The sequence below is a fragment of the Acomys russatus genome, chromosome 1, assembly GCF_903995435.1.
Source record: "Acomys russatus chromosome 1, mAcoRus1.1, whole genome shotgun sequence".
NCBI lineage: Eukaryota > Metazoa > Chordata > Mammalia > Rodentia > Muridae > Acomys > Acomys russatus.
Genome location: NC_067137.1, coordinates 123,133,334 through 123,158,181, shown reverse-complemented (window position 1 = coordinate 123,158,181; position 24,848 = coordinate 123,133,334). Strand labels below are relative to the sequence as shown.

The following is a 24,848-nucleotide window of genomic DNA, read 5'->3' as shown; positions in this document are numbered from 1 at the left end:
CCTTCCTAGAAAGCTTTGATTAAGTAGCCCTGAGGAGAAAGCACATAATTTGGTGATAAATACTGAGCCTCCTGTTAGGAATATTATTTGTCATGCAGCACACCAACATGTTTAACTTTTTCTTATACTTTTTTGGGGATCAATACTAAATTTGGTGAGGGAATTATACTGAATGGATACCTCCAGAGTGAAATGTTGATGAATACAATTATTACTTACTTAAATAAGTAATTTACAGCCTATTATAAAGAAGACTGTGTAAACAGCCGGTACTCAAAAAATCTTGTTGAATCTCTTAAATATTTTTGCAATGTGCTCTCTCTATCTACTGTGGCACTTGTGTATTTGTCTTTTTACCATCTCACAATTTCTGGCCACTTATGAATGTCCATTAAGAGTTTTCAAGTTGTTTCTAAAAAATACGCATATGGTAGGAAGTTGATGTGGTTACAGATTTTTATATTCCTCTGAGACACTTGTACATATACACAAAAATAAACCTTTGATGAAATACTATGCTTCTGGTGAAAAGGATGTGTCTCACTTAGGGTCTCTGTTGCTGTGAAGAGACGCTGCGATCACAGCAACTATCATAAATGAAAACGTTTAATTGGGGATGACTTAGTTTCAGAGGTGTAGTTCATTATTGTCACTGCTGGGGGCACGGCAGCGCGCGGGCAGACGTGGTGCTGCAGAAGGAGCTGAGAGGTCCACGTCTTGGTCTGAAGGCAGCAGGAGTGGCCGTGTGCTACAGCAGGCCGAGCTTGAGGATGTGCAAGACCTCAGAGCCCACCCCACAGCGGCACACCCCACAGCCACAGCGGCACACCCCACAGCCACAGCGGCACACCTCCTCCAACAAGGCCGTCCCTCTTGATAGCGAGCCAAGCATTGAAACACATGAGTCCGTGGGGGCCATTCCTATCCAACCACTACAGGATGCGACGCTGGACGCTCTCCCTAGGGAAGTGCAGGCTCCCAGGCTCCGCTGATAGGGAAAGACTTCCCCAAAGCCTATGTGAATTCCCTGGTTGAGAGCCCCTGCTCTCATTCAAGGAAACGTGGGCACCTCCGACAGCCGCCTGTGCAACTATATGCATAATTGAAAGGTACATTATTAATAACTTTCATGTCACAGAAGAAAAAGATCTCTTGAAAACCAAGGTTTAATTTGACCCTAAGAAGCAAAAACAAATTATCTATTCACCCAACATCCCTTCAAGCCCATTTTAACAACGCACACAGAGGAAAACTTTATAGAAATATAAAGGTGCAAAGAGGCAGATCCGCCATGATGTCTGGAACAAAAGGCATTTGTTTCACTCATACCGTATTCTAGCTACTTTTCCTGTTGCTGTCATAAAATTATCCCAACAAAAGACACTTAGGTCCAGCTCCCGGCATATAGTCTACCATGGCAGGCAAGACGTATCAGCAGGAACAGGAGGTGCCGTGTCACAGTCCACAGTCAGGAAGCAGGAAGCAGGAAGCAGGAAACAACACATGTTTACTTTCTGTTTATGCTTTCTTCATTTTGTTCAGTCTGGCACCCCGGCTATTGAATGGAGCTGCTTACGCTTAGTGTGGGTCTCATCACACGCATCTTGCCGGAGGCTTGTCTCCTATGTGCCTCTGGGTACCACCGCACCTCATCTCATCGGAAGGTGGTCAGTCTTGTGCCCATTAGCTGGCTGCAGATGTGCTCCTGAAACCTGGCTTAAACAGGGTGAAAAAATATTTCTGCTACATGCAAGTTCTGGAGGCAGGTCCCTTGATGCCCATAGACACCGCACGTGGTCCCCAGCTGATGTCAGTGCTTGTGGAAGTGCACAGGAGGTGCACACTGCTGGGAGAGGTCTGTTCCTGGGGTTGGGGATGGGGCTTTGAGAGTTCATAATCCAACCCCACTTCCAGTTTTCTCACTGTTTCCTGCTTGTGATCGGAGACACAGTGTCTTAGCTCCCTGCTCATGCCTGTAGCTTGTTGGCGCAACTCCCCAGCAGGATGGACTTTTATGCCCTTAGAGCCATAAGCTAAAATAAATATTTCCTTCTATAAGATGAATCAGTCACCGTGTTTCATCCCAGCAACAGAAAAGTAACTAACACCCTCTTCAAAGCTCATCTGTGTCACCACAGTGTTGCCACCAGTCCAGCCCCAAATGCACCCTTGTTGCATTGCTTTCAGCAAGTTCATAGGAGATTGGTCACAAGAGCCCCACACTCATGCTGCTAACAGAAGATTGAGGGAGGAAGACGTGATAAAGGGGACCTGTTGCTTTCTTGCAAAGGCATGTCCCACAGATGAATGTTGACTCACACCTTTTCTGTGTAGCATGTGTGCCTAGATGCCCAGTAGAAAACTGCAAACCAAGGTAATGCCAAATGTTTCATAAGTTATGTTTTTTTCTATACATACTTGCATGTAAGTTTAACTTGCAACCTTAACATAGTTAGCCATAGTAAAGTGGCTAACACTATAATTAACAAGCAACTAAAAGAAAACTGTTTATTTCTTTTTTCATTTCCTGTTTAACACTGTTTGGGTTATAGCTGACCACAGATAACTATAAAAAAAATGAAAACTACAGAATTTGAAAAACAAATAGCAAAAGATTAGATATAACAGAATTTCTTTCATCTCATAGGCCAAAGCTAACCACAGGGCCTTAAATATAGAGGGTTTTGGGGGGCTTCCATGTGTGAGCACATATGTGCGTGTGTGTCACATAGTCATATGCCTGGGCAATGTATGCATGGATATACACAGGGACATACATCCATGCAGAAGCCAGAGGATAATGCCAGGTGTCTTCCTCTATCTCTGTACGTTTATTATTATTATTATTGTTGTTGTTGTTGTTGTTATTATTATTATTATTATTATTAAGATAGCTTGCCATTTTGGCTAGGCCAACCGCTAGCAAGCTCTTATGACCCACCTATCTCCACCCTGCAATGCTGGGGTTCCAGGCCCCCACTTTCACATCTGGAATTACATGGGTGTTAGAGGTTTGAAGTCAGGTCTTTCACAGCACGATTCCTTATCCACAAAGTCATCTCCCTTTGTAATCTTTCTTCTTAAATTAGAATTCACACCCAAACGTTGGCATGCACACGGAAAATGGGTAAAATCTGTTCCGTGTCAGTGTTTTGATCCCCACCCCCGACCCCCAAGCATTCCAGAATGCTTCTGCAAACCTGATCATTAACGGACGGAGACGCCAAAAGAACCAGTTCTTGCAGGCTGCCGCCAACCTACCCCTCCTCTAGCTCAGCGGCATCTGCCTTTGAAGATGTCATGAAGGACTGTCATTTGGGGTTCTTTTCATATAAACTAACCAGATTGTTTTGGAGCGAGAGTATAGATTCCTTTTTCTGGGGAACATTTATGTACAGGCAAAAGATGAATACCAGTTACACTACTGACAAGTCAGTATGATACTTCTCTGCTGACAATCCTACTTGTGCAGTCTTTCCTTCTTTCTCTGCTCCCTCCCTCCCTCCCTCCCTCCCTCCCTCCCTCCCTCCCTCCCTCCCTTTCCTTATGTCTACTTTGTGTCAAACTTTCTGTGTAGCTGAGACAAGGCTGAACGTCTCCTCTTCCGGCCTCTCCATCCACACGTTGGCATGCCAGCCTACAGCACCATGTCTGTTTGCGCTGTGTTGGGGATCTAACCCAGGGTTTTGTGCAAGACAGGCAAGCATTCTGCCAACTGAGCTGTAACCCAGCCTGCCTGGCTGTTTTCTGATTCTCATTTGTTCATTAGTTGATGTACAGCTGTTTCAAAATATGGCATGGATAGGACTATGCTGTCAGAAATGGCTGCCTCACATACTCTTCCCAAACGCTTATGCCTGCAGAACATAGCCCAATAGGTGTTGGATTTTTTTAAAACCCTGACGGTAAACCACAATTAGGTATGATAGATTAAATTATTGTACTTTATATAGAGCACTTTGGATTTTATGTAATTAACACAAATGGCTGCTTAGTGCCACGTTAGTTTATAGATGTGATATGAAATTTCAAATATAGTTTGTTTCTTAGAAATATCACACACTTAGAGGCAGTATTTTTTACAGCCTTAAAAATTATATGGTTTATCTTCTTTTACCATCTTGTCTTTTATTTGATGTTTAGTTGCGAAAAAGTTTATTTTTGGTCGTCATATGGCTCTTATCCCCATGAACTACCTAAAAATAGCCAAAGTTAGTGCAACTTAGAGATTTTCTTGGCTCTGAACTACATGTAGCCAGGCGATTATAAAACTATATTTAGCAAAGCCAATTCTGCTACAAGTATTATCAGCAGAAATGAAATACTTCCCTGGTGATGACCCAAAGCAGTAAATCCAGCCCAAAAGTTCCCTGGGAGGCCAGACATGGACTTCTCTCAGGGCTGCTGAATGGCCTTGGTATGTGGCTCATCTTGAATATGAACTGGCCGTGGTTGAGATAGAAGGAGAAACAGACATCAAGGTTGGGCTCTGCTGTCCCCTCACACTTGTTCAAAGAGTGTCCCTGCCTTCTTTTTCTTAGTTGATAAATTTGAGAATTGATAAGGTGCTTCTCTGCAATAGATCAGAAGTTTTCTGCTTCTGTATTTGACTACTGCTGGGGGCCTTAGCCATGTGAATGTGGCTGATTAGGACTGAGTCCCCCCGCCCCTTCCTTCCTCCCACCCCCCCCCCACTCCGGCTTACTAGGACTGAGTCCACCCGCCGCCTCCGGCCCCCTTCCCCCTCACCCCCCTGATGTACAGAAATCCTGCAGATCCAGTCCACACCCTTAGCTCCAAACGCCACTCAGTCATCCCAACAATGATTTTTCCTCTGTTCGTTGGAGGGTCACATGCCCTGGGTCAGTTAAGGTGTAGACTGACTACACGCCACAGAGCAGCAAGGCTGGTGATCGAGCTCAGTGCCGGAATTCTAGCATACACATGTTTGCACTAGGTTTGAACCCTAGCAGCACATAATAAACACACACAGAGCCAGATGATAGTGGCTGCAACAAGGTGGCATGGTGCTCTCTCACACACATCATGCTGGCCTGATGTCATCCACACACCTGCTGATGTGTGTCTCCACCGAGCCCTGACTTGAGGGTGCCAGGGCTGCTGTCTGGCAATCACTGTTTCTATCCCACAGGGAAAGTGGTGATGTGGACAGGCCACTTCCTTTAAAGCAAATGACATGGAAGGGAAATCATCACACTCACGTCTGCTCAAAATCCATAGGCGAAACCTTGGTTGTGTGGCACCTGTGGGCTCCAGAAGAGGCTTAGGCACAACCTTGCAGTGCTGGTGTGCACCGGTGGGCTTAGTCACCACAGAACTGGGAAGACTGGGGAGCTGGGACTAATTAGCAGCCTTCCAATGACGCCTCTCAGATCATCCTATCCAAAGGCTGTTGTTCTCCAACAGGAGATAGGGGGTCAGAAGTATTAGTACCCTCAAAACGAGTAGCCCCATTTTCTAGAGCACTTAGAGACATTAAGGAAAAAAACAAGCTAGGAGCATTGCTTGCTTGGGAGCGCGCACAGAGGCCTGCGTGTGTCAGCCAGGTGCCGAAATGCCAGCATTTGGGAGGTGGAAGCCGGGCAGTCCAATCCAGAGTTCAAGGCTATCTGCACCTGCGTAGTGAGGTCCTGGCTAGGCTGGGGTATGAGACTCTGTCTTAAAAGAGAAAGAAATAAAGAAAAAGCCTTCCTCTTACTCAGCCCAAGGCAAGACACGAATGGTCTCCACTTGTCCCGGACACTGGCTGATCATTCTGGAGTGGCCCGTGAGGGCGATGGGGACCCAGGCCTTGCCCTTGCTCACTGTACAGAATGTTAACCAGCCACATCTCGTCTCTCCTCCCAGGATACGCTTGAGATGTGCTCCAAGGATCAGGAGTTTAAGAGCGTCCTCTTCTCGCTGTGCTACTTCCATGCCTGTGTGGCAGGGAGACTGCGGTTTGGCCCCCAGGGCTGGAGCCGCGGCTATCCCTTCAGTCCAGGAGACCTTACCATCTGCACCCACATCCTGTACAACCACCTAGAGGCAAACCCTAATGTAAGTGCTGTGGTCACCAGCCCCTTCCAAGGAGTGCACGGGATCTGTCAGTCTTTGGGTGCTAACAGAAGGGACCATAATTTCCTTTTTGAAGCTATTGTTGAAGTAGCCAACACTACACAAACATTGTCTGGCAATAATGTGAAAATAAACCAGATTAAAGGTTTTCATAAAGTAGGTCAAAGCCAGTTCTACATCAGTAGCTTATACAAAAAAAAAAAAATGTCCTTCATTATGTTAACAAAAACAGTGGTTTACGTGTGCATATATGCCAGATTCATTAGGCAGGTAATGAAGCATTTGCACAAATGTAATTACATACAGCGGTTCTGACAGTTCATAACACTGCATTAATAATCACCACAATTAGTTTTGATGATGGAAGCAATTTACAGTGCGTCACATGTATAAATAATGGCGCGTCCCTGCATATGTCATTGTTATGTATTAGGAATGCCACCTTGTTGTGACTTTCCCGGTGATGTTCACCTTGATTTGAAGTTGAAGGTAGGTGGATGGTCGTGTCTGGGAACTGAAACACATTCCCCAGGCGGGAACAGAAGCCTCAGGTTCTGAAGCCCTGCGTGAGGGTGGCGGGAACCCAGGTGTGGACACTCTCCACCCAAACGCACCGGGTGCTCCTAAGGGAGCCAGTCAGAGGCCTTTGAAGAATTCCCATCCGCACTGCCAAGGAAACAGTGTTTCACCGTTGTTTTGATAACCACTGTTACGGGCTCTCCACGGTGTTCCCTTGGGTTTTGGTGGCAGCCTGCCTGCTATGGGTGCCCTCTCCCTAGGGACAGACTATGTGTTCTTTCAAGGCAAATGGGTTTCGTATGGCCCGTGATCGGTATTCCCTGTCAGTCTGCCCTGTTTCACTGTTTGTCTTGCTTGCTTTTGTTTTTTTATTTTTCAGCACTAGAGATTGGACTTAAGGCTCTGTACATGTTAGGCAAGTGCATCACCACTGAGGCACACCGTCCGCCCTTCTCCAAAAAAGATTTCGTATTTTGAAATGGGGTTTCACTACGGTGTTCAGGCTTGCTTTGAACTCTCTCTGTAGCCCAGGCTGTCTTCAATGTCAGATTCTCTTGCCTCGGGCTTCTGGGTAGCTAAGTTTGCAGGCCTACACCACCAGGTCCAGATGATCTCAGCATGCTTTCTCTAAACTATTATACATAAAGTTATCCTAACGGTTCCGAAGGAAGAGATAGACCAGGTAGCTCTTCCCTCACTGTCCTCTGTAGCTGTCCACGCATCTGGGTCCGGGAAGGCAATCCTATGTCGGGTGAGCTCTGTACATAGTAGAGGTACAGATGGAGGGAGAAAGCGATCGCTGGCTTGCGCTTGGCTCTGGCCTTCACATCAGCGTCACAGCTGGTCAGGTAAACTGCACTGCGACCTGCTGCTCTTTCTGTGGGCTCCGGGGTCAGCGCAGCTTTAGGTGTTTAAGTCTGTCATGTCTCACAGATGTCTTTTACCACATATTACAAAGCAAGTTACCAAGATTTGGGTAATTTAATATGTACATATGATTTGATTGTAAAATGTGTTCTTGTAGTAGGTATTTCTCTTTTGCTGAAATAAAACTCCATGACCAATACAACTTAAGAGGAAAAAAAGAGTTTATTCTGGCTTGTGGTCCCAGAAGGTTAGAGTCCCTGGTGCCAGAGGCAGCATGGCAGAAAGCAGCAAGCATTGCAGCAGGAGCAGGAAGCTGAGAGCTCACACCTCACCATAAGCATAAAACAGAGAAGCCGCCTGGAGCGGTCCACCCCTCCAGCAGGGCTAACCCTCCTCTGACAGACAGCGAGCGCCCCCAACTGGACGTCAAGTCCAATGCGAGAGACCATGAGGGACATTTCCCATCCTAGCCACTACAGCATTTACAAGAAGTATTAAAAGACAGAGGTTAGGGGTTCAGGAGACAGCTCGACCACTAGCCCAAGTTCACTTCCCAGCATAGGCATAAAAAGCTACATGTGGAAGCACACGCTGTGGTCACAGTGCTGGAGAGGCAGGCCAGGTCGATGTCTAAAACTCCTTTAGCCAGCCAATTATTGAGCTAAGTGAGAGTCCCTGGCTTCAAACAACAACAAACAAACAAACAACAGTGTGGTAAGTGGTTGAGGACGCCTGATGTCAGCCTCTGGTTGCCACATGTGAACATGCAAACTGCACACACCTAGGTATAACACACCCCACACGATAGATTTTTAAAAACCAAAGATTAGGCTTAGGAGAAAGAATCAATGCATAGGAGAAAGAATCAATACTCGAAAATAAGAACAGACCTAGCTGATTAAAATTATGAGGGAAATACATATTGACTACTGACATGGAGGGCATTAATTCAATCCAGATGGGAAATGCAGTTAAGTCTGCTTCTACCCAGTTCTGCTCCGTACGAGGTGTGTGTGGAGCGGGAGAGAGTGTTCCACAGTTTACCCTACTTCCCTCATTTCTCATTCATATCAAACAAGCTTAAGAGAAAGGCACAGTTCAGGCTCATTTCTTCAAATTCACATGCGCGTGTAGCAAGTGCCCGGGAGTGGCCTCCGCAACTCCACTTTTTCTGTTCTGTCACATCACGCCACAGGAAGGCTGTAATTACGATTTTACTTGAACTGTTGGGAAGCAATAGACTGCCACTGGGGGCACAAAGGTTCCTGTATAGAAAGGCTTCATCCCAAACTGGCATGTTTTGCAAACCCAGAGGAAGCGAAAGGGTAGCAGAGAGAGGTTTGAACTCTGTGGAGCCAGCGAAGAAGGAGATACACCGGTTTCCCGACTAAAACATTGCGCACCAGTTACTGCCCTCTGAACAGTCTTGTGCCCAGTCAGGCTGTCACGGAACCTGAGTCTGGAAAAGACATTTGCCTCCCAGGCTTTGAGAAAGTGACAGCAATCAAATAGACTTCAAATACAAATGATCTGCCTGACAGTTTATTTTTCTGAGTCACGTAATAAAGGCTTTAGATGAGGTGATGCTAAGTCTTGGGAGGCAGGTGTCAACTGTGCAGAGCTGAGAAGAGGGAACCTCACCTCAGGAGCTGCCTCCTTCATGTCTGGTTGAACTGTGGGTGTGCCTGGGAGACATCTCCTTAACTGGTAATTGATGGTGGGGATTCAGCCTCCTGTGGGTGGAGCCAATCCTACGCAGGTCGGTCTGGACTACACACAAAAGCTAGCTGAGCAAGCAAATAAGCAGCCTTCCCCCGTGACTTTTGCTTTGGTTCCTGCCCCTCTGTGATGGAGGGTAACCTGCGGGCCTAACAAACCCTTTCTTCCCCCAAGCTGGTTTTGGCCAGTGTTTCATAACAGCAGGTGGTGAGAGCAGGTAAAAGTTGAAGGTGCTCGGAAGCGACATGTCAGGAGTTTTGGATGAAATTCCAATAGACAACTGTCCTGTTCCGAGGATAGCTCCATTCCCCCTAAAATCTGTACTAAACTGTGGCCTTGCTGAGCTTTTGTCCAATTTGTTAGACTACACTGAAAACAATTCTCCCAAGAAGCTCTACCCGAAAGCTTAGACATGTGCTTTTAGCCCTGGCTGGCAAGGCCATGGCAGTCTGTTGGGCTAGAGGGGCTTGCATCCCTGGCCGGCCAAGCGAGGGCAGATGTTCTAGGCCTGGAAGTGAGCATTTGTGTGTGCAAAGGTGAGTTTTAATTGTCAGCTTGACACAATGTGGAATCACCTGGGATGGAGTCTCTGTGAGGAGCCATTTAGTCAAGTTGGCCTGTGAGTGTGTCTTTGGGGAATTACCACAGCTGGGCTAATTGAGCTGGGAAGATGCGCCCTGAGTGTGGGCAGCAGCACTGTTCCGTGGGCCAGGCCCTGGGCTGTATAATGGGCAGAGGAAGTTGAGTATCCATCCGCACAGCCACATTTCAACTGTGGACATGGCATGGTCAGGGGCTTCAAGCACCTGCCGTCTTGTCTTACCCAAAATGACGGGCTTTACTTGAAATTGTGCAGCGGCTCAACCCCCCCTCACCAAGTCGCTTTTGTCCAAGTATTTTGCCACAACAATGGGAATGGAAACTGTAAGATCTGTGTTTTTTTCCCCAGGTCCCATGGGAAGACCTCCGTTACCTCTTTGGGGAGATCATGTATGGGGGCCACATCACAGACCCCTGGGATCGTAAACTATGCCGGGTGTATCTAGAGGAATTCTTGAATCCAACTCTGGTAAGACATTTTATTCCACTGATAAGAATTTTTCAGATTATTTTATGACATATATATATATATATATATGATTTTTAAATGTTCCTAAGGATATTGTCCTCTCTGTGCATGTAGTCTCCATTCCTTTTGGGGGTTCGGGAAGTTGTTAAATGTAGGCTCCTGCACCGTCATCCCTGAGCTGAGATGACACTGTTTCCCCATTGTACAGACCTAGACCTCTCAATGTGTGTGGCCGTGAACTACACCAAAGTATAAACCCTGTGATTTCACCCAGGATTCATTTCACTACCTGTTTTGTTGTTTTGCCTCCTGCATAAATCATAAAATATCCTAAATTTTTATCAGTACCATTATTAGATTACTAGATGTATGTTCAGAGAATCTACGGCACTTAAGTCTGTTGAGGTGACAGGCTCACTGGCTGGACCGAGGCCAGGTAAACCCCACTGGGGGCTGAGATGGCTTGCTGATAATCCTGACCAGCTGAGTCCAATCCCTGGATCTCACATGTTGGAAGAAAAGAACCAACTCTAACGAGTTGTCTGAGCTTCCACATGCACATTGCTGCACGTATGTGCACATGGGCACACGCACACAACACATATGCACACGCCCTAAATAAATGTAACAAAAACATCTCACATATTTCATAACTACATAGTTACAATTTTTCAATTTAACATAAAATAATATCTATTACTACAGTAAAACAATGAGAATATGAACCATGCTTGATGTGATGAACTTACTTGGGTTTTGCTTCAAGCAAACTGTGAGAAAAAAAAAAAAAAAAGGCTGAAGAGATGGCTCAGAGGTTAGAAGCATGGGCTGGTCTTGCCGAAGATCTGACTTCTGTCTCTAGCACCGAAGTCAGGTGGCTCAGAACAGCTCTGAGTTCCAGGGGATTGGACACTCTCTGCTAGCCTCCCCAACCATGTTCACCTGGACATCCCTCCACACAGAAACACACAAATAATTAAAATTACAATCTTTTTAAAAATGAGAGTATTAACAGGTGGTGGTGGCACACGCCTTTAATCAGTAACATGCCTGTAATCCCAGCACTAGGGAGGCAAAGGCAGGTGGATTTCTGTGATTTCAAGCCCCGTCTGCTCTATAGAGTGTTCCAGGATTGGCAGGGCTACAACACAGAGAAACTCTGTCTTGAAAAACAAAAACAAAACAAGAAACAACAAAAAAGAGGTTATTACACTGTCGGACTATGGAGTTCCTGTTGTTCCATGTGTGATAACAGAACAGCGTAGCTCAGTTTTAAAAATAAAAGAAAACACACCGATCCTTGTTGCTTCTGTGAGGAAGTTGTAGGTTATCACTGGCAAAATTTTAGGACCAAAGAGCTCCTTGCTTCTCATAGAAGTACCCGTGTCTATGCCAAATGGTTGTAGACCCGGCTGTGGTTTCTGGTGAACGTGCTTGGTTCTCGGTTCCTGTCCTATAGAAGCTGAGGTGTGACTCTGCTTGTGCTCCCTTGCTCTCAAATGTGGCTCAAGTTTGCTGTGACAAAACATCATGACCAAGACACAGAAAAGAAAACATTCAGCTGAGTTTAGTTTCACAGGGTTAGAGTCCATGTTGGCAGAGGGAAGGCATGGCAGCAGGGACAGCCACGAGCTCGCACACTAATCCAGAAGCAAGAGTGAGGAGAACTCAATCAAAATGGCACCACTCTTATGAAACCTCACAGTCTGCCCCAGTAACAACACACTCCTCCAGCCTGTCTGTAACAACACACTCCTCCAGCCTGCCTGTGACACACTCCTCCAGCCTGCCTGTGACACACTCCTCCAGCCCGCCTGTAACAACACACTCCTCCAGCCTGCCTGTGACAACACACTCCTCCAGCCTGCCTGTGACAACACACTCCTCCAGCCTGCCTGTGACACACTTCTCCAACAAGGGAACCTCCTAATGCTCTCCACACAGCTACAAGTAGAGATCAAGTGTTCAAACACATGAGCCTGGAGGAGCCATTGGAACCACCAGAGCCACTTCCTAGTTATTGCTTGAAAACTCAGATGCTGGCATTATTCAGTTTCACATTGTCCTGACCAGACACCGGAGATGAACCACTTAAAGGTGGGGAGATGTTTTATCCTGGCCCATGGTTCAAGAAATTATAGTCCTTGGCTGAGCGAGTGGTGCCTCAGTACATGAATATAGGAACACATGCCTTAGGAGGTCTGCTTGCTTCCTGGCAGGAGAGAGGGGGAAAAGAGAGGTCAGGGTCCTAGTGTCCCCATCAAGGACATGCCCATAATGATCTCATTTCCTTTCACTGGGCTCCAACCCCCTAAGGTTCTACCGTCTCCCAAGAGAGCCATGGACTAGTGGCAAAGCCTTCATTCCCAGGGGCCTTGGAAGAGTAATGCCTGACCATAGCACCCTAACCCATCTAAATCCATCTGAACATGTCACAGACGCACACTTGCTTTAGAACAGCTCCAGAAGATTGTTGTGTGGGTTTGGCTCTGGTCATTTGAGCAGGCTTCTATTCATGGCTCTTCTGAAAGCTTCCCAGAGAAGCCTTGTGCAGACTAGACTACCCGTCTATCTGTGTCAAGAACAGTGAGTCAGAGTCCAGGCCAGTGCTGTAACCGGTACCGACTGGCTTTACTGCTTTAAATAGTATTGACGAATGTGAGGACAGCAAAAAAGAAAAGTACAGCTTTCTGTTCTGTGACCATCCTGCGTCCGCCTTTGATTCAGTCTTTCTCTCTCCTAATGAGCAGAATTTCCCACATCAGAAAGATAACTTCCAATTCAGAGCCGTTGGACATTGCTCCTTAGAAGGGGTCTGGGTGCAAGTTACCATGGAGATGTGGTGCTCCAGAACCACCTTCAGAGGCAAGGGGCAGAGCAGGAAGCTCAGGGTTGGCCCCTCCTCTGCCTCTGGCCTGTTGCGAAGGGTGGAAATACTAGGGTCTGAGAAATAGTTCATTAACCTTCACAACGCTGAACTTCCACTCAGATGACTGTAAAATAAATACAGGCAACAAAACCCAAGGGGCACTGCTGGTGTGTGAGAGCCCATTAGATGTGTAAGCGGCCTTCCTTCCCTACAGATCTGACAGGATTCTCAGGTGTGGAGATTGTCGCTGGGCCGTGCTACCGTTCTCTCACCAGGGGAAATGGATGCACTTGCTGACCTAAGGTCAGAAGCTACGCACTCCCCGTTACTTTGTTCCCACGCAAATGTTTCCTGAGCAAGCTGTTAAGGTGACCTTTCACCTCAGCATGTGCAGGGCATCTTCCTGCCCCTCCTCACATCAGCTACTAAATGCATGAAGAAGTTAATAGTTGCTACTTTGGAACGTGATCAAAAAGCGACCCATGAATGAACTGGCTTGAAAGTGCCACTGTTTTCAGAAGATGTGCATTCCTCTTGCTGATGTCTTAGTGTCAGAAAGATGAGCTCCTCCTTAGATAAAATGAGCCCTCTAATGGGAAGGCACTGTAAAGAGCCTTTGAGTTGGCAGTGCCAGGTAATGAATACAGCGTGCTGCTTTTGGGAGAGGAGGCACCACCGCATCACTTGAAAGCTGTTATCTAGTGCCTGCTATTTGCATGACATAGATAATAATCAGGAATCCAGGCTTAAAGTAGAAGAGCAAACCCCGGGGGCTCAAATTCACACTCATGTTTACTGTAGAGCCTGACTTATCACTGAGCACCTCTGAGCAGTGGTCTTATCAACTATGAAACAAGAATCACCAACTCAAGAGTTTATTGTCATGTTAAACACTGATACGATGCTAGAAGCACTGGCTACTATGTGCTTCTAAGTGGGGAAATCTCTTTACCATGATGCACATATTTTTGAAACATGTATTTCTTGCTTGACTATGCACTATTCTGAAAAACTGTTTTTTGTTTATTTTTATGAGTACGGATATTTTGTTTGCATTTATGCCTACACACCAACACATGCATGAGGTGGCTGTGGAAGCCAGGAGAGGGTGTTGGGTCCCCTAAGACTGGAGTTACAGACAATTGTAATTTGCTATGTGGGTGCTAGGAATTGAACCCAGGTCCTCTGAAAGAGCAGCCAGTGCTCTTCACCACCGAGCCATGTCTCTAGCTCCAGTGTACAACTATCTGAAGATAGGAACTGAAAGTGTTCATTAGGCACCTGCGCCACAGTGGCGGCCAGTCGGCACCACACAGGTGATGTGTGTTAGCTCTGTCCACTACAGACTTGAAGAGCAGGTATGAGCACCTTGCATGAACAACATAAGAACGCTCTCAGAGCTGGCGAGGAGTGGACTTTGCTGCACTGTGCTGGCTGGAGTGCGGATCCGCTTGTAGTTGGCACAGAGGTCACCTTAGCAGTGAGGAGGTGTGTCTGCACTTGTGTGTGCTCTGTGAACGGGAGATGAGCCAGGACAGCAGAGTTCTAGTTCTGTTACTTGTGTGTGCTCTGCGAACGGGGGATGAGCCAGGACAGCAGAAGTCTAGTTCTGTTACTCAATGCCAGGGTCCAGCTTCATACAGGATACCGCCATGCTTCGGGCTATTTGTAAACTACCTTATTGAGAAAACTACAAGGATGTTTTCCAGCTCTAAGGAAAAACTCTGACAATGAGCTTCAGATTGGAGTAATTTCTGAAGCTCCAGACAGCACTCAGCCATTGCATTTTGGGACCCAAAAGGCCATGAGCCAATGTGTTTGTTTAGACTTGCTCTGGGTTAGGGACTCTTAGTCATTGCTAAGACTGTCAGGAGAAGCAGGCAAGAGGCTGGTTTTTTATTGAGTTCCAGGAAACACAGTATGAAAAGAACAATAGCCCATTGAGCCAGCACAATTGGCAGTTACTGGTTTTCCCAGCTTCCGATACCTGCACATGTCCTGTCTGATTCCTGCAAAGATGAATTCGGGTCCCTGGTGACAGCCTCATGATGTGGAGGTCTGATTTGTCTGTGCACAATTCCCTTGGTCCTTGAAATTTTAATGAGATACAATCAGCCAACTCCTGGCGTGGACTGTTGCCGGGCAGTTCAGCATAGGGGTTTTGTGTGGCCTCGTGCAGCTTAGCGGGGGAGTAAGATTGTCGGGTCAGGTGGTAACTGGTTATTGCTTGGAGAAACCACAGAGCTGTTTCTACCAGTGCATAGAGGTTCTGTTTTCCTTACCTCCACTCTAAAACTGCTACAGTCCACATTCTCTGCCCTAGTTATTTTGATAGGATGAAACTGTGTCATGTTCCCAAAGATACTGAGCATCTTGTCATGTGTTCATTGGTCATTTTTTATTTTCTTAGGAGAAATAGTCTGTTGAGAAGAGGCTAATTCCTTGATAATTTAAAACACCTTCCCAAATAGCCCTCCACTTGAAGAGAGAGAGAGAGGAGAGAGAGAGAGAGAGAGAGAGAGAGAGAGAGAGAGAGAGTCCTTACTGTGGAGAACTAGTTAGGGCCCCTCAACGGGAAGCAGGTTTTTCCAGTAGCCCTTCAGTGGAAAGGCAGATTCAGAGGTGGCTCCAGTGGTTAGGGGTGCTTGCTCTGCATCTTGAGAACTGGAATTCAGATGCCAGGACCTAAGAAACTAAGAAATGCCTATAACTCCAGACTTGCAAAGCAGGGTGCAGGACGGGGTCCTTGGTCTTGAGCCTGTAGTCCAGCATAGACATGAGCCCAGTTTCAGGGAAAGACCCTATATCAAAGAATAGGCAGAGTGACAGGACACCCAATGTCCTCTTCAGGCAACCAAGCATGCCCACACACCTGTGTACACATATGTTCAGACAGGTAAGCTAACCAAAAGAAAAAGAAGTAAGCCAAAGTTAGAGTAAACATATCCAAACAGAACTTGGTTCTCTACAAGTAAGGGCTTGCTTTTTTTTCCATTCATACTGACAGGAAGATGAAGGAACTCGCAAAAACTGCAATACTATTTACCCTTCAGAAAATCCCAATGCAGAAAACCAAATCTGCAGGGCTTTGGACATTTGAGTGCAGCTGGGCAGTGCCAGTGGGCTGGAAAGTCCTATGTGCTTTGCTGGGAGATAGCACAGTTGTCTCTTTACAGACTAGGGGATACGGTTTTCATGTGGGTCAAGTTGCAAAGCAAAGGACAGCAGCAAACTAAGGAAAGGGGCATCACTTAGCATCCTTAATGGCTTGGTAGTGGCCTTAAGAAATGTCAGGCTTACCAGCCGTAATGGTGCATGCCTGCAATTCCAGTGCTTGGGAGGCAGAGACAGGTATATGAGTTAGAGGCTACTTAGCAAGACCTTATCTAAAAAGAATTTTTAAAAAGCAACCTCTCAAATAAATAAATAATAGTGTTTGCTTCAACCTTCTTCAGTAAAATGGATGTCACGGTGACAGCCTGGCTGTGGCGGCTGTGAATTTTCCAGTCTCCAACACCAAGGCATAGAGCAAGATTTCCAGGGGCGTGGGCCTCTGCCTGGGAGAAGACAGGGCTGTTTCATGCTGACTCGAACACCAGAGATGCCCTGGAGCTCAGAGGCAGCATGGAGATCCCTCTCACACTCACAGGAGCTTTATGCTGTGACCCAGACCACTCAGACACAGGACACAACAGTGTGGAAAATCACAGCTGTCTCATCGCCTCGAGTTCCTATGAAGATCTATTTCCAAGGTGTTTTGTATCGGGTGATCAGCCCAGATTATTGTGTGATTAAAACGAAACTCTCTCCAGGCAACAGGGAGGAGACGTGGCTAAAGACACACGGTATAAGTTAGATTTTTCAGAAAACGATTTACCAGGCGTAGGCAAAAAGTAGCTGTATTGGGTAATGATTTTTTTAAAATGGCATTCCCTTGTACACTTAAATATATGTGTAGACAGAATTCAAGGTGCATGAGACTAGGAAAATCAGGAGGCGTTAATGGTGTCTGAGACCTGAAAGAAACCATCTGGAGAGAAATGTGAAATAAAGCCGTAGAATCCTCTAAGCACTTGACTCACTGGACAGACTCGGACATGAATTCTTTGGTTTTATTGTCAAGATTACTTTCTCATCTATAGATCTGTTATTTCTGCTCACCTTAGTTTTGTGGGAACAGCCCTCTCTGTGGAGTGCTTACCCTTCCTCAGGCCCCAGTGAAGTAGATGGGCTAAGGTTAGTAATTGCCCTGTGGGGCCAAAGGTCCTGGATAAACGACCAATAAAACAGGAGCCATCCCAACCTCTCGTATGTTTCCCATGGCACGAGGCGGCACTGTGTGAGGTATATTACAGTCCACATGTTGGCTTCCCACTGCTGTGACAGGACAACGTAAGGGAGGAAGCGAGACTCCGTGGTGAACTGGTTCCACTGTGAGGAGGGGTGTGGCAGAGGGAAGCAGTTCCCCTCACAGAAAGCAGAGACAGAGAGGAGAGCGGAGCAGGGGGCACACTGGTTTTGTTTTTTTATTCACTATCATTTTTATTATATTCACATTATATCTCGATTGTTATCCCCTCGCTTTTATCTTCCCTTTGGCACCCTCCCTCCCTCCCTCCTCTGCCCTCTTCCCCTCCCCTAGACCTCTGACAAGGACAGGTCGTTTCCTACAATTGGGGAGGTGGGGTGGGCTGAGGACTACCTGACATGAACTCTGGTGCCCAGGATTTGATCACTCCCCCCTTGGTGGGAGGCCCTGTGGGCACACAGTGGAAGGGGATACAGGCTATCCTGATGAGACCTGATAGGCTGTATGCGGTCAGGCGGAAGGAGGGACACACTCTTCAGGAGTGACCTACTTACTTCCTCCAACTGAGCCACACACCCTAGAGTTTCCAGAACTTTCCAAAATCATGTATCAGCTGAGGACCAAACCTTTTAAGAAACGAGCACAGGAGAGCATTTTATATCATAATATCAGAAAAATGTATACTAGCATTACTGATTCCTGAATTAAGTTTAAATTCAAAACACCTACCTGGGGAACTTAAGGACCAGGCATCTTGATCTCTTCTTTGGGAGACAGGGATACTTGAGAACCAGTAAGTTGAAGCCTGCACCACTGTCTATAGGTAGCGATGGAGCATCACCACACTGCCCCGAGCACAGTGCAGCTACCTTTGCTCAGAGGTCAGCCTGGTGTGCTAACCACGAGCTCAGTGTTGAGCATGAAGCACTCTGAAGTCTGGCACCCATAGAGCATCAAAGTGGGACTTTTTGCTAGCGTTGTGTGTCCGGGAAGTGAAGATGCCCTTGGGAATGACTGGTGCTGTCTCTCTGTGCTTGAAGATTGACGGTGAACTCATGCTGGCCCCGGGATTCGCAGCCCCGCCGTACCTAGACTACTCTGGTTACCACCAGTACATAGAGGACACGTTGCCTCCAGAGAGCCCGGCACTGTATGGTCTGCATCCCAACGCTGAAACAGAGGTCCTGACGGTGATGTCCAACACACTCTTCAGAACTCTACTGGAGATGCAACCCAGAAATGCAGTGAGCAGCGAGGACCGGGGTCAGTCCACGGAAGACAAGGTAGGGGGCCTTTCCTGTTCTCCTACGTCCTTTGAAGGGACGTGCACTAAGCTCAGGTACTGTTTCTTAAGCTCTACCTATGCCAACAGCCAGGTAGCTGCCACCCAGGTCAAGGTGCAGAACATTTTCAGCTGCCCAGAATACTCATACTCCTGAAAGAGGTCCTCTTGCTCCCCAACGAATGGTAACCCACGTCCTCACCTCTGTCATCACGCATGGACTGGTTTTATGGTACTCACCCTCAGGCTCCTTTGACTCCACAGGAGATCTGAGGCTCACCTGTTGTTTAGACACCAACGGCTCACTCTTGTTTTGTGTTCTATCATAGGAATATAGTTTTTATTCTATGGTGGGTGGATGTCTTAAGTGGCTTTTGGTATTGTTTTACCATTGTATCATAGCCACGACCATCCACACAAACACTGACGTCCAAAGGAGCTGATCTGACGTTCACTGTGCTCAGAAATGGGACAGCTGGATCGCAGAGGCCCAGCCACTCTGCCTCCTTCACTCTGATAGGGATAAGCTGTCTCTTAGCGCTTCTAGCTTTTTGTTCCTCAGCTCGGTATGAGCCCCTTTTCTCATGCAGATGGCCTCTGGATCTATATATATGAAATAATGAATTCTACATATATGAAATAATAATCATGTATTTCTTCAAGGGAAGAAATACAGACTGAAGCCTTGGTCTTTGGTTTTGAACTATCTACTGCTCCAAGAATTTCAGGGTGTGCCAGGTGAGAGGCCATAGCACCAGCTCATGCTCAAAGGCCTCTAGAAAGGCCACAGATGTCACCTAGTTGGTAATTCTTATACTCCTTGAAGCTGACTACAGCAGGATCTGACAGAGGGACATGACTGGGGCTGCTGCTGCAGCTCTGACAACTGACCCCGGCAGCTGCAGGCATCTCCTAATAGACCCACTCCCTACGAGCCTGTGGGCGCCATTTTCATTCACACCGCCAGTCGCCCGTAACAAAGTCTTTGTGTGTGTGTGTGTTTAGGTTAAGAGTATCTTGGATGACATTCTGGAGAGACTTCCAGAGGAGTTCAACATGGCAGAGATAGCGCAGAAGAGCCCAGACAGAGGCCCGTATGTCCTCGTTTGCTTTCAGGAGTGCGAGAGGATGAACTCTCTCATGCGCGAGATCCGTGCGTCACTTCAACAGTTAGACCTTGGTTTGAAGGTGACCGTCCACGTGGGACAGGTGGGGCTTCACCACACTGCACGGTGCTCATGGTGGCCTTTCTCCTCTGTGCCAGGGAGAGCTGACATTATCTCCTGACATGGAAGCCCAGCTGTCTGCCCTGAGTTATGACCGCATCCCGGACACTTGGAAGAAACTGGCTTACCCATCCACTTACGGCCTGGCGCAGTGGTAAGCACCTGTGAACATTAGCAGGGGCTCAACACCCACGCCATTTTCTCCGAGAACCCTGCTCCACGGCCATTGCTAACTCTACCACCAATTCAACTTGAGTTCCTCTAGTACTTTGCTCCAAAAGCAACTTGGTTCAGTTAGGGAAGACCCAGATTCAATTCCTCTCTCTCTTTTTAGTCAACTGCTCTTTGACAAAACACCTATCTTCCGGTCTTTTTCATCTGGGAGAAAAAAAAGTAAAATGTCCTAATTATTTAAAAGTTATAGCCAGGCATGGTGGTGCACGCCTGTAATCACAGCACTCAGGAGGCAGAGGCAGGCAGATCGCTGAGAGTTCGAGGCCAGCCTGGTCTACGAAGCGAGTCTAGGACAGTCAAGGCTATAGAGAAACCCTGTCTCAAAAAACCAAAAAATTTAAAAAAAAAAAAAATTCCTAGAACCTACTTGAGTTTGCCTGCAGGCCTTTTATTCCCTTTATTTTCCAAACCAATAATTACTAATGCACTCATAGATGACTTTAGACAGCCAGAGGCAGAAACCGAAAGCGTTTGGAGGTTGATGTGTTATCCCCAGTTGTTCTGTGGCCTTGGTAGAAGATTTATAAAATATCACATGACTGTCTATTCCTTTTCCATGCTCAAGTTCTTTGTCCTGTATTTTGTTTCCCTCCTGAAATCAGAATCAATCTGGAAGGTGCCATTAGAATTCCAAGGGACAGCATACTGTGACCCTGCCTGTCTTCGCTTCTTCTTCTATTGTGAGAGGGAGGAAAGGTCGGTTTGCTTTAGCTCATGGTCCCAGGCACCGCCCATCATTTGAAGAAAGCCTCAGTGACAGGAGCTTGAGATGACCAGTAACTTGCAAGGGTCACTCAGCTCATACACCATTTACACAAAGTGCCCAATAGGCGTGTCCACAGGCCAGTCCCCACTAGGCAAGTTGTCATCTGGTGCCCACTTCCCAGGTGACTCTAGATGGATCAAGCCAGGGGCAGGACAGTTAAGTGACCCCAAACAACACAAGTTACCACCCAGGAGGGTGGGCACCACCTCAGCAGAGCTTAGCATTGTGAGCATGCTCCCAGAAACGGTGGGTTTGCATCTACTTACGCTTTATGGTTAATGGTAAGTTTGGGCTTTTTGCTATTACGTTTGTGCTGGTTTCTGTGACTTTTTTTCCTAGGGTCTTTGTCTCCAACCTTTCTAACTTGTTGGCTTAGTTGTTTTCCTTGTTGTGCATTTATCTTGGTACCATTGCTATTAGAGGGTCCTTTACAACTTAAATTACTAAACTTCCCAACGGAAACCTAAAATCAACACTTGCCAAAGACCTCTCAATCTACCTCCAGCTCCAACCTTTGCCTTCTAGATCTATCTTTTCTTCTGTTTCATTGCTCACTGTTTGCTCAGAACTGCCTTTCCTGTCTTGTTCTGAATTTCTTCTTCATGTAATATAAACCAAGATGAGGTCTGGAAAGGTGGCTCAGTGGTTAGGAGTACCAGACTGCTCTTTCAGAGGACACAGGTTCAATTCCCAGCACCCACATGGCAGCTCACACTGTAACTCCAGGATATAATACCCTCACAGACATGCAAGCAGGCAAAACATCAATGCACATAAAATAAAAATAATGTACACACACACAAGGCATCAGATCCTTTAGAACTGAGTCACAGACAAGGTTGTAAACTGTTGTGTAGATGCTAGGAATTGAACCTGGGTCCTCTGAGAGAGCAGCCAAGTGCTTTTAATTGCTGAGCCATCTCTTCAGGGTCCTCCCACCATGCAATTTTTTAACCTTAACATTTCTTTTCACTTTAACATTTTTTGTTTGTTTGTTTTAGCATACCACCACCAGCACTTTTTCTGCCAGGATGTGGGGGGCTGAATATTTTCATTGGAAGCCTTTGTCTTCCTCTTTGAAGTCTGTGTGGGACAAACCCTGTCTCCTCCTCCTGGCTGTACCTTTCCTAGCAGCTCTGCTACTGTGACTGTGATGGACACACAGCTGCATTCCCACCACATCTACATAATGGCGGGTTTACCAACGCTGCTCAAAGGCCTTTGTACACCACCACTACAGATCTCCAGGAGGTTCTAGATACTAGCTGTGTCAAGAACCACCACCCTGCTGCCCACTGCTTCCCCCCCCTAACGGTGACAGGTATTAACTCTCAAGGGAATAACAGTGCAGGGTGCTACCCTGTGAGTCATCAGAGGTGACTTTCTACCTCTACTTACCCCAGTGTACTCCACAGTCCCTACAACCAGCCCCTACCCCCATCTTCCTGGAAGAGATCCACTTTACTGAAACACACGTTCATTTCCTCCTGCCTCTCATAAACCAGGTTTAACAACCTCCTCCTACGATGCCGGGAGCTGGATACGTGGACTCAAGACCTTGCCCTCCCAGCTGTCGTGTGGCTCTCTGGCTTCTTCAACCCTCAGTCCTTCTTAACAGGTACGCCTGGAAGCAAGGCAGCCATGGCTGTTGGTGGCAGCCACACTCCTGGCAGAAGTCTCTTCTTCGCCAGTCATTACAAATGAGGGGGTAGCAGCTAGGAAGGAGAGAGCCCCAGGCACAGCTGCAGTGTGTAGGAAAAGCTACAGTCTGTCACTGTCACATTGAAGACACACAGGCAACACAAAAGCAAATGGCAGTTGCTGCTCTGGTATATCCTAGTTTGTGACCAGGGGGTCAAAGTGGTCCTGCCTCACGCTAACCCATAATACCCTATGGCAGCCTATAAACAGGTTTGTTTGTTTTTAAACCTTAACGCCTGTTCCTTTTCCTCCCAAAGCAATTATGCAGACCATGGCTCGGAAAAACGAGTGGCCATTGGACAGAATGTGCCTGACCATTGATGTTACTAAGAAAACAAAGGACGATTACGGCCACCCGCCCAGGGAAGGGGCTTACCTCCACGGGCTCCACCTGGAGGGTGAGTCCGCTAAGGAATGCATGGGGCGCGGTCTGAGGTACAAGCTGGCCCCGCCCCTCGGCATCTACTTCGATGACCACCTTTGTGTTGGCAATGGTTTCCTCCTTCCCCTTCAGCACAGTAACCAGCTGCATGTGTGTGTCTGATGTGAGCCAGACTGTGAGGCCCTTCGGTGTGATGGCGGCACTCACACTGCACTTGTGTCACCAGCTGGCATCAAAACCTCAGGAACTTACGTCCCACATGCATCTCATAGCATTCCACTTTTCACTCCCATTAATTCAAAATCGGTCATCGTCCTCCACCCCTCCCACCCCACCCCCCATCCCCCGTTTTTAACTTCCAGGACTTGGCTCTTTCTTCCCGCCTTCATTTGTGAGGCAGGTCACTTGGGCTGTTTCCTCCATACTACATACTCCAGGCTGGCTGGCCTGAGAGAGTGGCTTTCCTGTCTCTACCTCCCACACTAGTGCAGGAACACTGAGCCATCTTGGCGGCCCCACCCCTGCCCTCTTACTTTCTAAAGCCTCTCAGTCCATCTTCTCTGTTACTCTCCCCCGGATGCTGTGTGTCTGCTCATGCATTTATGCCGAGGACCCCTCATCTGTGCAGGGTACTCACGCCGGAGCGCTCGCCACAGGTCACGTGTCTCGAGGCTGGGTAGGAGGTTATGAGTGACCTGACCTTGTGCTCACGAGGTGCAGTGGGAAAGGATGGTTAAGCTATTAAATGTCTTACGCACACAAGGATGCCGCAGATGGATGACGACGTGATTAAAAGTGGAACATTTATTGCATCCAACAGAGCACTGGTACCGACATGCCACCGTTACACAGCTGCTGTTTCTACCACAGGTGCCAGGTGGGACATCCAGTCAGGAGCCCTTGCTGATGCCCGTCTTAAAGAGTTGACATCCCTGATGCCGGTCATCTTTGCCAGAGCCATCCCCGTGGAGAGAGAGGAAACGCCTCAGCACACCTATGAGTGCCCCGTTTACAAAACCAAAATGAGAGGCCCCACCTACGTGTGGACTTTCAGGCTAAGGAGCAAGGAGAAAACTGCCAAGTGGGTCCTGGCAGGCGCAGCGCTGCTGCTGGAAGCATAAGCGGGCTTGGTGCTGCGACTGGCGGCTCCTCCTGCCTCAGCCAGACCCAGGGAGCACGTCTTAGTGACAGGGGCGTACATTACCTGTTAAGACAACTATTCTTTGAAGAGGGAGAAATAATGGTATTACACGCATACAAACAAACGACTCTCTGGGATGTATACTTGCTGATTTTAGCTTCCCCCAATACCCACACAAAACACCATGGCTTATATCCCTTATGTTTCCCCAAGTCTTTAAAAAAAAAAATGCAGTGATGGTTCTATAAAGAGGAAAGTCTCTAAAACTTTTAAAAACGTAGAAGCAGCAGGCGCCAGGCAGGTCCTGAAGGAAGAGGCAGGCATTCTGAGGCCTCCAGTGTCTGTTTTCGTTGTCTTTTTAATAAAAAGGACACCTTACTCACAGTGTGTGGTTAATTGCACTTGGTAACTTGAAGGAGCATTCTTCAATATAAATTTCTAATGGCCCAGAATCGAGTATCTAGAGGGGCTCGAGCTACGATCACCCCGGAGGAAGCAACAGCCTCTGTAAGCAGGGGGTGACGGGGAGGTCTGGCCACCACCAGCCAGCGCTACTTAGACAAGGCCTTCTTTATAACTCACCTGAGCCTTAGCTCTGCCCCATCTAAACTGTGCTTTGACATCTTCAGCAGATGTCCTGTAACAAAACAGGTCTGTGCGGGATTTATACAGACTTCTCTGCTTTA

General features: G+C 47.3%; 1 protein-coding gene across 1 annotated transcript in view; it reads left to right on the top strand.

The window, feature by feature from the left end:
- Dnah11 (dynein axonemal heavy chain 11) overlaps positions 1-24,254 on the top strand; it is a 326,041-nt gene extending 301,787 nt beyond the window's left edge. The window contains exons 75-82 of the mRNA XM_051152523.1: positions 5,869-6,060; positions 10,133-10,252; positions 18,471-18,713; positions 19,718-19,900; positions 19,977-20,092; positions 22,444-22,556; positions 22,897-23,037; positions 23,892-24,254. Of these exons, the coding sequence (XP_051008480.1) occupies positions 5,869-6,060; positions 10,133-10,252; positions 18,471-18,713; positions 19,718-19,900; positions 19,977-20,092; positions 22,444-22,556; positions 22,897-23,037; positions 23,892-24,142 (1,359 nt within the window). The 3' untranslated portion in view covers positions 24,143-24,254. The remainder of the gene's footprint in view (positions 1-5,868; positions 6,061-10,132; positions 10,253-18,470; positions 18,714-19,717; positions 19,901-19,976; positions 20,093-22,443; positions 22,557-22,896; positions 23,038-23,891) is intronic.
- Positions 24,255-24,848: the final 594 nt, after the last annotated feature.